Below are 15,829 nucleotides of genomic sequence, written 5' to 3' on the forward strand. Positions count from 1 at the left end.
GCTTCTCCTAACTGAGCCCCTATCGATCGCACCCTGAGAGTTTCTTTGATGTAAAGGTTTGAACTTCGTCGAAAAGTGTGATTCCGGCAGACTACCTGAGCATTTTCATGTTGGTGACGCGTAGCTTGTAGTTCTTCTTTCTTCTTTTTCTTTCAATGTCAAAGTCAAGTAAACTTTATTCAATTAGGCTTAAACTAAGTGCTTTTCAAACGTAACTATAAATATTCTTTTAAATTACTGAATCTACTAAAATTTCGCAAAAAGTAGAGCTCGTGAGAAGAACATAAATGAAACTCGACGGCCACTCTTTTCAATCAAATTGAGTATTTTACAATGGCTGTTATATACATAACAAAATAGTTTGTAAGGTGCTGCATCCAATATAATATGAATCATGTTTATATAATATCAAATCTTTCATAAAAAGTAATATAGAATAAACTGTATAAATATAAATTATCGTATATTGGATGCATCAACATTTAGAGCTTCAAGTCATTGTTTGTGTAAGGATGTTTCTTGAATATGATGGTTGTGATTATTATCGTAATTAGTAATCGCATACAACCATATACTATTCCCATTAACTTAGTTTAGACTATTATTTAGGCTATATATTATTGCGGTTGTGTGCACTTTGCCTTCGACGCACTTTGGCATTCTTGACTAACATCTCTATCCCTAGTCTATACTAATATTATAAAGCTGCAGTGTTTGTTTGTTTGTTTGTTTGTTTGTTTGTTTGAACGCGCTAATCAGAGTAGTACTGGCCCGATTTGAATGATTCTTTCAGTGTTGGGTAGTCCATTTGTCGAGGAAGGCTATAGGCAATGTTTTTTTTTTAAATTAGGGATCCGTAATAAAATTGCTATTTTGTAACACAAGGTGTAAAATCGAAAACCTATTTTTGCGTGCGCTGCAAAAACTATTGACAATAGAACAAAATGATGTACAGGCTATAACATAGACAATATTTTATTACTTATAAAACTATTGCGTGAATTATACTTTATATGGCAAAACAACGTTTGCCGGGTCAGCATATGAATTTAAGTTTGTTTGTTACGCTTTTACGCCGCAGGTACTGAACCGTTTGATGAAATTACAGCTGAAGATGAAGATGAAGGAACAGCGATAGACTAGAGCTTCGGAAAAGACATAGGCTACTTTTTATCCTGGAAACTCCACAGCTCCCGCGGATTTTGTGAAAAACTGAAATTCACTTCGATGAGCGATAACTATGCTAATAGTAGGTGTAGTTTGCCACAGCAATCTTGCTCGAAATAAGAATCATATAATATGTCGGGAACGGAAGCGAAAACGGGAACCGGAACTGGAATAGGACATGAGATAATCTTTAATTCCAAACTTGCTTATTATTTTTCAAAACCCTTTATCTACGCGGACGAAGCCGCGGGCATCAGCTAGTACTATATAAGTATAAAATAATAAAAGCGACCAAGTGTAAGTCAAACTCACCCGTGAAGGGTTCCGTAGCAGCAAGTTATATAGAAATGAAAAAGATATTAAGTATATTATTTAAGTGGAAATGGCAAAAAAATCTTTGCTCATAATTATACAGTGCAAATGAGCTCTCATCATTTATACGTATTAAAAAAAACTATTCACACGGGGGAAGTGTGCATCGTTGTGTAAATCATATATTTATTTTAGTTTTATCATTCTCCTATTTGAGAAGTTACAGGGAACAGTGTTACAGGGGAGGGCACACATTATACAACTTTACAAGTCTCTCGGGCGAACTATTCAGTTTACAAAAGAAATATATTAGCAACCTCAATATTATTTTTAAAAACCTATCCATAGACTCCACACTACTCCACACGTATGGGTTTGATGAAAATTTTGTTTGAGTTCTAAGTATGGGGAACCTCGAAAATTTATTGTTTTTTTTTTCGATTTTTGTGTGAAAATGTTAATGCAGTTCACAGAATACATCTACTTACCATGTATCATCAGTATAGTTCTTATAGTATTGGAAAAAAGTGGCTGTGACATAGAGACAGACAGACATGACGAACCCTGAGAAAGATATATGTATATATAAACTGAACAGATATTCGAATTGTAAATAACTTAATACCTTATGCATGAACATTGTTTGAGTAAGTATTGCAATAAACAAAACAAGCAAAGGGCACGGAATGCGGCGTGTTTATTTGTGTCTGCCAAGAGTAAACCCACGATCCCTGTGCACTGACCTCAAGGTGAACGGGATTATATCTTGTAGGTTCTTTAACATTGTCTATTTTCTGTTTAGAAGCTTCTATCCAAGCAGTAAAAAGGCATAAAAGGCATTCATTTTCTCAAAATTGAGATTCCTGAAGATTCTTTGATGTAATGTCTAACACTACCACCGATTCGGAAACAAATGGCGCTGTGAGAGAGAAAAAGCGGAGCAAGAAACTCTCCAAGCATTCTTTAATAAATTATACAATATTGTACTATTGCTATTGCTATAAAATAATCATAGTCCAGTCTCAGGCTTTCCAATCACTTAGATATTCAGCTGTAGTAGGATTTACGACAGGGCCATTTTTTTTATAAAACTTTCAAATTTATTTAGAGATAATACCCGAACAGTGGTTGGGACTTCATTATAAAAGTGTATAAATTTACCTTTAAAGCTATTATGTTTAAAGCCTACTAGAATTAGTCACAAGCAAGCCCTTATTTCTAGTGTAATAAAAATGAATTACTATTTAGAGCAAAAAGGTGATAATTTTGTGAACGTGTATTAAATGCAGTAATATAGCCGCACTTAATATCTTAATATCTATTAAGGCTTTTATTTTATAAAAATATAGATTACAATGTAATATCGTTCAATAAACATTTATAATTAAAGAGCCTGAGGGTGTCCGCTTCGATCCCCGTCTGTGGTATCATCATGAAAATCGTTTATGTTATAGTTACCTTAATAAACGTTTCTTAACAATTCTTTGAAATTTCGTAACACATCAATAAAAGACTTGCTAACTTGACTTAACCGAGTATTAGGTATATCAAGTTTATCTTTGTTCCTCGTATTAACATTATGATTATCACAGTGTCTAGCAAATTCCTTAAAGTGTTTATGAACATATAGAACATAATCAAGAAAATATTGAGATGCAACAGTCAAAATTTTTATTTCTTTAATTTTTTTCTTAATGATTCTTTAGAACCTAGGTTATAAATAGCGCGAATAGCCCTCTTTTGCAGCACAAAGATGGTATTAATATCGGCTGCACTGACAACTATCATTGTGAACAATATTGATTGAAGTGATGAGTGAGTTCTGTATCACCTTTTGCAAAACAGTAACATCGGCAAAATAGTAACCCGGTTTGTCACTACTATCATAAATCCGAGTATAAATTTAGTTATAAAATTAAATTGAGTGAGTAATTTTAATTAATTTTCATATGACAACCCTAATATAAACGGACACTTTCTTAATTAAAATAAATAGAAGCTTCAATCAAAAATCCTATATCATTTTGACGTTGACTTAATTTCGTAGGAGGGATAATGTCGTAGAGTAAGCGTTTCGCAGATACGGCACAGCAAATAATGTACGAGATAAAGTTTATAGATAGATAAAACTTTTATTATATATTTTTTTTTATTAATTTGCTATTATTTTTGTATTGAAGAGTAATGCGTTTGAAAGAAATAAGCAAAATTCACGGTATTTTATTAACCACCAATAAAAAATTTATATGCCAGATGATCTATTTACGGCCGTTTTCTATAACCTATCTATCCTTAGTTTACTTAACTACAGATAAACAAATCTATTCTTTTAAGCCTTTTCATTATTACATCATTAAAACAACCTATCGACATAAAGCATTGGACTATAACTATAGTAGACATAACTATGGATAGATAAGATCTGGTCATTGTTTTTTGTGACAGCAATGTATCCATAACTAGAGATACGTTATTGAAAACGGCAGATAATCACAAGTTATCTATCTATGATCTTACCTATTTTATTGTTTAATGTAATAACATAGTAAATAGACTGGATAAACCAGAGGTAATAAAAGTTTTTGCAATTGTAAAGACCTTATTTTGAGATGATCGCAATATTCGTATTATTTTTTTAACTTAGGTTTTATGAAAAAAAAATAAACATAGTTATGTTTTAATGTACAGGAACAACCCAGTAATAATTAGCCCATTGAAAATAGCTTAGATCCTTTTGTACGCATAGATAGACTGTGACATCTGTGAAAACGACGAAAAATTGAGATAATCGTTAACCTCTATTTTGAGCATTGCATGCAACCCTAAAACAAAAAGACATACAAATCGCGAGTGTAAGTCGTAGCTTATCACGTACACCAAAGTAATAAATCTGGCTTGTTTTCATCGTTTGTGTAGCAGCAAGAGTCTTTATCTAGACGTATAAATTATCTAAGATTTGTCGAAATAGTTTGAAAATTATCCAAATTAGTACCTCCATGAACGTATAACATCTGCGTATGCGTTGTTCTTTGACATAAGAGAGTTGTCAGAGCTCTCGAAAATAGATTGCGTTGGGTACGCACCGGGCGAACACTCCTGCGCAGTGATCAAGGATCCATGGATCATTCGATACACACGTGCGCGGAGAGTGAGATGGAACGATAGTACAAATTCCTGACATTAATTGTTTATTTACTCAGTGATAATGTGGAAGCTGTGTTTGTGTTTTATTGTCACTTTATTGCAAATAAGGAACGGAGTTTATGGTAAATTATATTATCTTTTAATAAATATCATTTACATAAAATTATCTACATAAATAAAATTGAAGTGTGTGTTTGTAGTGTCAAATTTGTCTTTCTAAATGCATCTAATATGAAAGTTTACATGGAACCCATTTTCCATTCCGGCTAGTCTCTACAACGGCTAGACCGATTCTGACTAAACTCTAACAGATAGTACCTATATTTTTTTATTTGTTAATAATTTTATTTATAGGAAATAAGTGAGGTTATTCTTGAAAATAAATTAGGGTTCAGCGCATAAGCCGCGGATAAAGTCCCGGGGGTGTTTTTGTTCATATTCATTTATGAATTTACCTTTGTCCATGTATTTGCATCTATTTGATAATTATTCCAGGTATGTTTCTTGGAATTATTGTTGCTATACTTGAACTTAAGCTGTGTTGATAACTTAACATAAACAATAACTTTATCTATTCCATCTTATGCTTACGATATTTTTAATTTGTTATATTATACCTGCTGGACAATACAAAGTAGTGTTTGAGTAAAATTAAGGTTTTATAACTTCCAAAAAAAAAGATGATAAAAAGTTGCCAATTTTTAAAAATATACCTAATAATAAAGAGTACGTAATATAACATACTCAGATAAAAAAATAAAACTTTAGAACAATAAAAAAATATGTTTCTTCTTCATAATAATTCGAATTTTGTTTTCGATTAGACAAACACCATTTACATCAGAGGATTTTTATATAAATAGTTGCCAATTATTTTAGATATATTAGTGCATCAAAATATATCTGACTGGCGTATAATTAAGTACGGAAAAAACCCTATTAAAATTAATAGTAAAGTAGTTATCGTTTTTAACACAATATGTTTAGTTCGCTTAACAAGTTACATACCTACAAGACTAGTGAATTGACAAAAACCCAAATAAAATATAACTCTCTGGGCTTATTCATCAAAATTGCTTGAGTCGTTTTGAACGTCAATTTCTATAAAAAGATAACAACTTTGAAATAAATAATGCATCACAGTAAAGATTGAATAAAAATATTTTTGTTTATATTCTTCGTATGTTAGATATTAAAGTACCTACTAGTGTCTGCCGGTGACTTTTTCCACACGGGCTATACAGGAATATTTAAAAAAAAAATAGGTTTATTATTTTCATAGCAATTATTATGTAGGCACATAGGTACATAAATGAATTTGCTTGGAACGGTCATAACCGTAATGTTAACCCCAGGCACAAACATAAACTTATAATGCCTAATTGAATTGTTAAAAAACGTTGGTGTGGTAAAGGCTACTAAAACATAAATGAGTTTCGTAATGATACCATAGATTGGGAATGGAGCGACCGCCCACAGGCTATTAAATAATAAATTTTATTGTACGATGTTACATTGTTTGCTGAGTTTGTTGCGCCCGTTGTTCTCAGATCTGGCATTCTTTTTGGAATGGGTGGTAGTTTTTGACTTTCAATAAGTGATATTATATTCTATTTTAAATAAAATATTTGAATTTGAATGTAAACTACTCTATTGATTGAAAATTCTGGCCGTTGAGTTTCTTGTAAAGGCATAAAAAGGCATAAAAGGCATTTATTTTCTCAAAATTCATTCCTGTAGAATTTTTCCTTTTTGATGTCATTTCTTATACTACTAGATACTACGACCGCTTCGGAAACAAATGGCGCTCTGAGAGAGAAGAAGCGGCGCAAGAAACTCTCCCAGCATTCTTTTTTTGCGCTCTTTTCAATAAAAATATATGTATATATGTATCACTATCAGGTTAGAGACAAAAAAAGGGCCTGCTGGTAGCAGAAGATACCAGGGAAGTTTGTCAGGTTTGGACAAAAAAAAATAGTACAAAAATTTACAAACACATCATAGAAACAAAACTAGTAAATTATGAAATAATTTTCAACATATTAAAACCATGAACAGTGTCAGTAATAAAATACGATTCTTAGTGTAAAAAAGCGTTGGGCGCATTTTTAAAATGACTCTACTTGAAACAATATTGCTTGCAATAAAATATTTGTATCAATAATTAATAGTTGAAACTTATTGAATATATTTTTCTATTAAAGCCACGCACTAGTAAAAAAGTAAGGACTCCGTGTCAATTTACATAACAGTGTAGCACCAAAACAAGCCGATTAACGTGTAAATACATAGCCCCACGCACACACTTACACTACTACAGGCCGATAGGCGGCCATTATGAGAATTGTCATCGTCTGTGACAGATTAGTTTGCGTATCAATAAAATGTTTTAAAAATGCCGTCGTGCGCTGTGAAAAAGTGTAAAAACGATACTATATAAGTATTTGTGGCCATATATGATTATGTAGGGGGAAAAAATTGTGTAACTGGTATCCCCCGTAACCGCACACACACTAGCATAAAGGTGCTTCGCTTGCTAATATCACGGCGCTGAATCCTTAATTTTTTACTAGTCCGTGATTAAAGCTTGGTTTTTAGTTTTTACAATTATTATTTATTCCCCATCAATGACGTCATGTCAATGTCATTGTTCCCCATGTGTAAAGTGTCAAAAGTGTGTAAAGAACTTGTCACAAAAAATATTTTCGCGTTTTTTTGATTACCGTACGGAATGAGACGCGCAGGAGGTCCAGATGATGGTAATTGATACGCTCTGCCCATTACAATGCAGTGCCCCTCAGAATTCTTGAAAAACCCAAAAATTCTGAGCGGCATTACGATTGGATTATGGATTTCCGATAATTTGAGCAGCTCTGCGTTGGCTAACTAGTAGTTTTAAATTTAACGGTTATTAATAGGTAAAACCGGTTTGTCTATTATATCGTCCAGTGTATGTTATGGAAGTGTTTTATTATTCCTTATTAATCAGTTAATTTCGCAAAAGTCGTCGCTTCCTACCAAATGACCGTAAGCTCAGTATCGTTCGTAAAAAGCTGTTATTAACAGGTGTGTTCAACAAAACCTCTATAATGAACTTAAAAATTTGTCCGTAATTGATCTCTTTGGTGGTAGAACCTTTTTAAATATCCACGTTCCAAATTCAAATTAATTTGAAACCAACTCTGCTTTCAGTTCATGTTGAATAAATAAAATAAAATAGCCTTTATTCTACAAAAAAATTATGTTATACGAAGGAATTATTATAAGTATTTGTGATTTAATCTATCAATTGCCATTTCATTAAAATATTTTATTTTATAATATTTGAATAGGCTGACTGCATAATATACGAAAAAGTGGGCTCCATAGGGAGTATCAGCACTCCACATACCATATTCCTCAAGTCATCATAGTCCTCAAGACGAATCGCAAGATAGGTTTTTTTTTATGGAAAAGAACGACAACCAAGCGCACCGATCACTTGGTGTTAAGTTATCACCACCGCCCACATTCTCTTGCAACACCAGAGGAATCACAGGAGCGTTGTCGGCCTTTAAGGTAGGTGTACACGATTTTTTTGAAGGTGCCCATGTCGTATCGTCCCGGAAACACCGCACAAAGAAGTTCATTCCACAGCTTTATGGTACGTGAAAGAAAGCTCCTTGAAAACCGCACTGTGGAGGACCACCACACATCCAGATGGTGGGGATGATATCCTAGACCGATAGAAACACGGTTAATTATGCTCTCCATGGTTTTGGAGAGCAGGGAGCTAATAGCTATAGGCCTGTAGTTTGCCGGATCCGAACTGTCTCCTTTTTTTTGGATCGGATGGACAAGGGCTGACTTCCACGAGTCAGGGACTACGCCTTTTGTATATGAGTACTGGAATAAACGCGTTAGCACCGGCGTCAACTCAGGGGCTTACATTTTAAGCACTATTGGAGAAATGCCTTCCAGTCCGCTCGACTTCCTGACGTCCAACGAAAACAGAGCCCGCCTTGTTAGGCAGTAAACTGTTGTTTTCTGTCTGAACTGTACTTCAAGCATAGAGCTCTGACACCGCGGGATGGTTGAACAATTTAATAAGAACCAAAACATAACTCTAAAACCCCACACAAATTTTAAGAATCATTCTGTGGTGTTTAATTTTTAATCTTAAGATTGCTTGACGATTGATAAACTTCAAGAGTTAATTATAAATGGTGTCCGTGATTCATATGTCTTGATCATTATTATTTGGGACAACAAAGTGGGTCGAGTGCTTTTGTGAAATGTCTGAGACACATAACTTTATAACCATGCCTCGGTTTCGATAACACTGTTTTAATTAACGAAATATCATTTTTATAGTAGCGAGTGCGTAGGAAAATATATGATATTATTAAAATAATTGCAATCAGTTATGGCTAAATAATAGGCCTACGTACCTGAGATTCCGAGACAGAAATCAATTAAAAGGCATAAAAGGCATTTATTTTATCAAAATTGATTCCCTTACAATTCTTTTTGATGTCATTTCTAATATAGTATATTATAACACATATCATCAGTAAGTATTTTATTAATTTCAATGTAAAATAACGCGAAGCGTAAGTTACAAAATTTGAAAGATGCCTTTGAGTGTCAAGATGCCACGCACACAAGCATCTAATACTTGCCGTAATAATTTTGTTCTATTCAATTGTTCTAAGGCAGTGCGGTATCAAGTTGGAACGCAGCGGAGACCAATCCTTAAACTAAGTTTAACATGTTTATTTTTGTTACTTGTGTTTATATTATGATTACCACAGTTGCTAGAAAATTCACTTCTATGCCTCTTCGCTGTCAACGTCAGACATTACATACAACTTTTGGTTTGCTCCGGGATATTTAAATAAATAAATTTGTTTTTAATTACGTGATAGATTTAAAAGTTTAAATAATAATTTATCAAGTGAAATAGAAAGTGTGAAAAAAGTGGAAAGGGCATTTGGTTATCCCCCAGGAATGTTATAAGTGTTAAAAGTAAACTGGTATCTAAACATTAATTTGTGCATAGCTCCTTGAATTGGGTTGAATAAGTAGATATTTGTACTCACTGATCGATCCATAATGGTATTAGCACTCAATATATAAAAAAAAATTAAACACAGTAACTAAAGAACGCAAAGTGTGAACAAGTGAATATTTACAAAATATCAAGAAGAAGTGAAGACTGAATAAACTCTGTGACATTAACATATTTAACACAATTTAATATTACCCTCAAGAAATTTTTTGCTATCTGTATCTGCATTCACACTGCATTTAATTATACTAAACTAACTAATTATAATTCGGCTATTTCAACCCATCGATCATACGGTCATTGGAATAGTGATTGAATAGTTGCGATTACAAATCCGAACCTTCGCGTGGTCGAGGGATCGAATCTCAGCCGTCATATTGTTTTATTTTTCTTTTTCACGTTTTTATATATTTGGTTTTTAAGTTTTGTGGCTAGCGAAAACTCTCACTATTATAATTTGGCTACTTCGCAGTTAAATAAATCCACCTCGGAATCGGCGATCAATACTGTAAGGAATGATGGAGAAATATCAACACCCAATTACGTTTTTCAAAGAGGTAAGAGACGTGGGAGAATATAGATATTATTGACCAGTTAAACGACTTTATAACGGAAATTAAAGAAATGATGTCTAGCTTTTTAAAAACCAAACTAGGGAATCTCAACTTGTTAAACACTAAAACACTAAAAAAAATAAAAAATTCTAACTTTAACATTGAAAGCTCAGTCACGTTTCTCATGTCTCAGAACCAAGACCTCGAAAATAAAATTCTTCATTTAGAAAGCCAGGGAAAAGAAGATAAGAAATACATCGCGTTCTTAGAAAAAATATTAGAGGATATGGAAACAGGTAGCCGTAAAGCCAATTTCGTAGTAAAAAATGTTCCGAAAGCTTCCGGTGAGTACAAGCAGGATTTATCTGATTCTGCTGGTAAAAATTTAATAAGAACCAAATTTATGATGATTTTAATTATAATTGTTTAAAACATAACTCTAAAACCCCACACAGTGATTTTAAAATTATTCTGTGGTGTTTAATTTTTGCTTGACAATAATTGATAAACTTCAAGAGTTAATTATAAATGGTGTCCGTGATTCATATGTCTTGACCATTATTAATTGGGACAACAAAGTGGGTCGAGTGCTTTTGTGAAATGTCTGAGACACATAACTTTTAAACCATGCCTCGGTTTCGATAACACTGTTTTAATTAACTAAATATCATTTTTACATTAGCGAGTGCGTAGCAAAATATATGATATTATTAAAATAATTGCAATCAGTTATGGCTAAATAATAGGCCGATGTATTTGAGATTCCGAGACAGAAATCAATTAAAAGGCATAAAAGGCATTTATTTTCTCAAAATTGATTCATTTACAATTCGTTTTAGGTTGAAAGATATTTATTTCTCATTAAAAACATAATATTGTCACTTACATGAGAACATAAAAATATGATGTAATAATTTATACGCCGTTCTTTAGATGTTCAGTACATACATATTACACATTATAGTAATTATTCTTCTTCACAAAATTTAAGAATCACACACTTTTACAGGGCACTGTCACGTAACAAACAATTTCAGACATGTGTTTTATAAAAACTTCGAAACAATATAGTCTGATAGCTCACGTTTAAATGTTTTTAGTGACAATCTTTTTGAGAGATGAAGGTAGACTATTAAAAAGTTGTGCGCCCTCGTAAATAAACATACGCTTGCCATAATTTGTTCTTGTCTTAGGTAGTATCAAGTAGCTGGCTCGTCTCGTGCTGCGTTTAGACGCATGTTTAGTTTGGGTGAGTAAGATTGATGTCATTTCTAATATACTAGATACTATTAGGCTGCATTACCGCGACATAATTCGACATATTTTTTTAATACAAGTAATTTTTTTTGTTAATACAAGTTTTAATGCAAGTAAAATATGTCGTGATAAATTCCAAGCTTAAAAATATTTTTGGTTGGTTTAGTTAGAATAATTGTTTTACATAATATTATTTTTTTTATTTATTTAATTAATTTTATGCATTTTCATAATGTTGTAGAAGAAAATACATAGCCCAAGAAAAGACCAATTAATTAAGTAGCTAAGGCTTATCATCTTAGATTAAGGTCTCCGCTGCGCTCCATCTAGATACCGCAGGCGTAGGCGCAAAGTGCGGCAACTAATACAACGCCCAAATGGGCGTACTCGAGCCAGTCTCGAACAATGGGTGTCGTTGACGAGCCACATGTTCTGTTAAAATTTGCTAATAATTGAAACTAAAATGCGGGCTTGCGTAGTAAAACTTTGTAAAAATAATATTACAAGAAATAAGAAAGACACTGGGATCACATATCATCAGTAAGTATTTTGTATTTTATTAATTTCAATGTAAAATAACGGGAAGCATATTACAAAATTTTAAAGATGCCATTGAGTGTTAAGATGCCACGCACACAAACATCTAATAGTTGCCGTATTAATAAAGCAATTGTTCTAAGGCAGTGCGGTTTCAAGTTGGAGCCCAGCGGAGACCAATCCTTAAACTAAGCTTAACATGTTTATTTTTTTACTGGTGTTTATATTATGATTACCACAGTTGCTAGAAAATTCACTTCTATGCCTACAAATATACATGGCACTATCAAGAATATATTTTAGTTGGTGCATTCACAACACCGTAAACCGTTATTCGATTAAACTCTCAAGTAACTTGTTAATGACTTGCATTACCATACCATCAATGACTTAACTGTGCAATAAATTAGCAATTTTACGTCTAAGTTTCCAAGAAGCTAAATATTAACTTGAGTTGAGGTTGCACAATATAACATAAAGTACATAATATGTGATTGTAAAACACAAGATGTATTTTCACGGACTAGTAAAAAAAGAAGCTTGTATTAGTGTAAATGTATGCGTGGGGCTATATGTTTACACGTTTACCGGCTTGTTTTGGTGCCTCACTGCTATGTAAGCTGACAGTGGAATCCTTCTTTTTTTAATGGTCCGTGATGTATTTTAATAGATTTCGATTTGAATATATTTGATAAGCCTATAAAAAAATAAGTGAACTTGAAGTATATCAGACTTCATTATATACAAATCAGGTGAAATGCTAACATATAAAAAACTTTAAAAATAAACAAAACTTAAATCAGTTAACACCAATTTTACGAACGAGATGAAAAACTGAAAAAAATTGTTGATACAAATAAGGTTTTAGTGATTTGATGAATTATTTATGCAAATAAAAAAAGTCTTATACGTGATATTTGACGGTTTTATAGCTTTATGAAATAAAAATGAAATCAAAATCACTATATTCTTGTAGGTCACTGAAATGACACTTATTCAAATCAAATCAAATCAAAATATTTTATTGCAAGTCACATTTTACAGTAGGATGGTTGGTACATTAATGGGTAGACAATATGTGACGCCCTGCAAGGGCACAGCAACGTTATACATAAAATAAATAAGTCTTATACATTTTTTACATTCTTATACTGTATTGTAACTAATTCTCACACTTGTAATTAAAAAATTCGGGTAAATCGTAGAAGCATTTTGAAACTAAAAAATTTTTAAGATGTCTTTTAAATAGAGAAGGCTTCTCTTTATTTTTAATTTCGTTTGGGATGTGATTATAAATTTTTATTGCCATGTGGTGAGGGCTCGATGACACTAATGAGATACTTGTTTGGGGAATTTTTAATTTGTTTAAATTTCTATTATTTCGCTTGTTATTTGGTAGTGTTGAGTATAAGTCCGAATGTTTTTTAACAAATTTACATGCTTCTAGGATGTAAATTGAAGTAAGGGTTAAAATTTTGTGTTTAGTAAAATATGGTCTACATGAATCCATCTGCTGAATATTTTCTAAAATTCTGATACATTTTTTCTGTTGAATGAATATATCTTTTATTTCACTACAGTTTCCCCATATTAATATTCCATATGATAATCTAGAATGTGCATATGCATAATAAGCAGCAAGGGCAGATTTGAAATCTGTTACGCGTTTTAGTTGGTAAAGAGCATAAGTAAAAGATGACATTTTGCTTTTTAATTTCTGTAGATATGGCTTCCATGTCAAGTGTGAGTCTAAATCAATTCCCAGTAGTGTAGCTGTGTCAACTGATTCAAGTTGTGAATTTTTGTAAGAATAAGATATATTTAAGGGGGATGACTTATGAATGCCAAAAAAAAATCTTATTGAATTTATACATTATGCTATTTCGTAAAGGGATGAGCTAATGAGAAAACGTAGCAAGAAACTCATTGCCACACTTGTAAATCAAGATTTACATATTCATCTTATTACAAATAATTTTAATTAAAATTTACAACATAATATTATGTAAAGTGATGCAACAAACATACTCAAACGTCAAATAGTCAAAGCTTTACACGAGTGAGTCAAAAATGTAAATGTAAATTAATACAAAACAAAAGTTATTGAGTACAGTAACTGCACCACCCACTTACCCTGTAAATAAATAAAGGTATTTTGCGAGCATTTTATAAGCGATTATAAAAAAATAACCTTTAAGAATCTGATGTAAGACGTTGACTATTTGACGTTTGAACAGACACACTGTTGCATCATTTTACATTTTACATATTATATTGTAATTTGAAATGATTTGTATATCGATGTACTTAAATGTAAATCTTGATATAAGAGAGTGGCAATGAGTTTCTTGCTACTTCTTCTCATTAGCTCAACCCTTTACGAAGTAGCGGTAGATTCAATAAGACAAAAAATTTTTTTTGACATTCATAAGTGTCATTTCCGTGACCTACGTGAATAAACTGATTTTGATTTGATTTGATTTGATGCAGAGCTTCCGATACAGGATCATCGTGCCACCACAATATCCATTAACACATTCCGAAATTAATAAGTTTTCTGTCACCAATAATAATGTTTTAGTAAATCTGATGCAATACAAAAACTATAGTAAATTTTTTTTTGTTGCTTAGGTACTTGCATCCTTTTCCTAATGAGATGTATAAAATTTTCAAGCATGGATATTATTATAGGGTTACATAGATCGTAAACTTAGATTAAAGATTGGTCTCCGCTGCACTCCAACATGATACCGCAGGCGTAGTCGCAAAGTGCGGCAAGTCTCAAGCCAGTCTCGAATAATGTGTGTTATTGACGTGCCATATGCTCTGTTAAACATGGCTAATAATTAAAACTAACAAGCCGGGTCGCGTAGTAAAACTTTGTAAAAATAATACTACACGAAATAAAAAAGACACTGGGATCACAAATCATCAGTAATTATTTTATATTTTATTAATTTCAATGTAAAAACAACGTATGTTACGAAATTTGAAAGATGCCATTGAGTGTCAAGATGCCACGCACAGAAGCATCTAATAGTTGCCGTAATAAAAAGCTATTGTTCTTAGGTAGTGCGGTATCTAGATGGAGTGCAGCGGAGACCAATCCTTAATCAGATTAAGTTAGTGCTTATTTTATGTTTCTTTGCAGCGTCATTAGGTGACATATTATCAGAGACCAGTCAGTTATGCTGCAATCAAGGTACTACTTACGCCAGGAGTCACTCCCTCGAGGACTGCTCTTCATCAACGCCACCTGAAGTACCATCTGCTTATGGATCCTTTTGCATCTTCGCTATGGACCAATGCTGCAAGGAATATTTTTTGTAAGTATTATCTTAATATATATATATCCAGTGTCCTGATGTTTGTTTCCAGTGAACTAATCTAATGATCGGATGAATGGGGATTATTACTTCATGGAGTGTAGTTTAGTCCGACATGAGAGTTAAGATAGTTATTATTTCGATTTGGGACCAATAATTATTTTTATAACCAATATAATTATTAGTACAGGATCCCTGGTACACTTTTCATCTTTTATTACTAACAAGCTAATTTTTCGTGAGAAGCTTTCTTTTGACTAGCTAAATGATGAAAAGTGTACCAGAGATCCTGTATGTACTATATGTTTTGTAAAGACTATATCGCTAACAATACTGTCAATACAATGATAATTCTGAAGTTTTTCAAATGTCAAGCAGTCTTGCAATTAAACTCGAATAAACCAATCATAAGCAAATTGACTATTTTTAAACATTTTGCACTTAAAAGCAAGTTTATTTATAAGGCTGAACGTAGTGTTTAA

General features: G+C 32.4%; 1 protein-coding gene across 1 annotated transcript in view; it reads left to right on the forward strand.

The window, feature by feature from the left end:
* Nucleotides 1-4,531: 4,531 nt before the first annotated feature.
* Nucleotides 4,532-15,829, forward strand: part of LOC126980017 (fibulin-2-like) — a 54,215-nt gene continuing 42,917 nt past the window's right edge. The window contains exons 1-2 of the mRNA XM_050829639.1: nt 4,532-4,745; nt 15,173-15,347. Coding sequence (XP_050685596.1) covers nt 4,685-4,745; nt 15,173-15,347 — 236 coding nt within the window. The 5' untranslated portion in view covers nt 4,532-4,684. The remainder of the gene's footprint in view (nt 4,746-15,172; nt 15,348-15,829) is intronic.

The sequence above is a fragment of the Leptidea sinapis genome, chromosome 4, assembly GCF_905404315.1.
Source record: "Leptidea sinapis chromosome 4, ilLepSina1.1, whole genome shotgun sequence".
NCBI lineage: Eukaryota > Metazoa > Arthropoda > Insecta > Lepidoptera > Pieridae > Leptidea > Leptidea sinapis.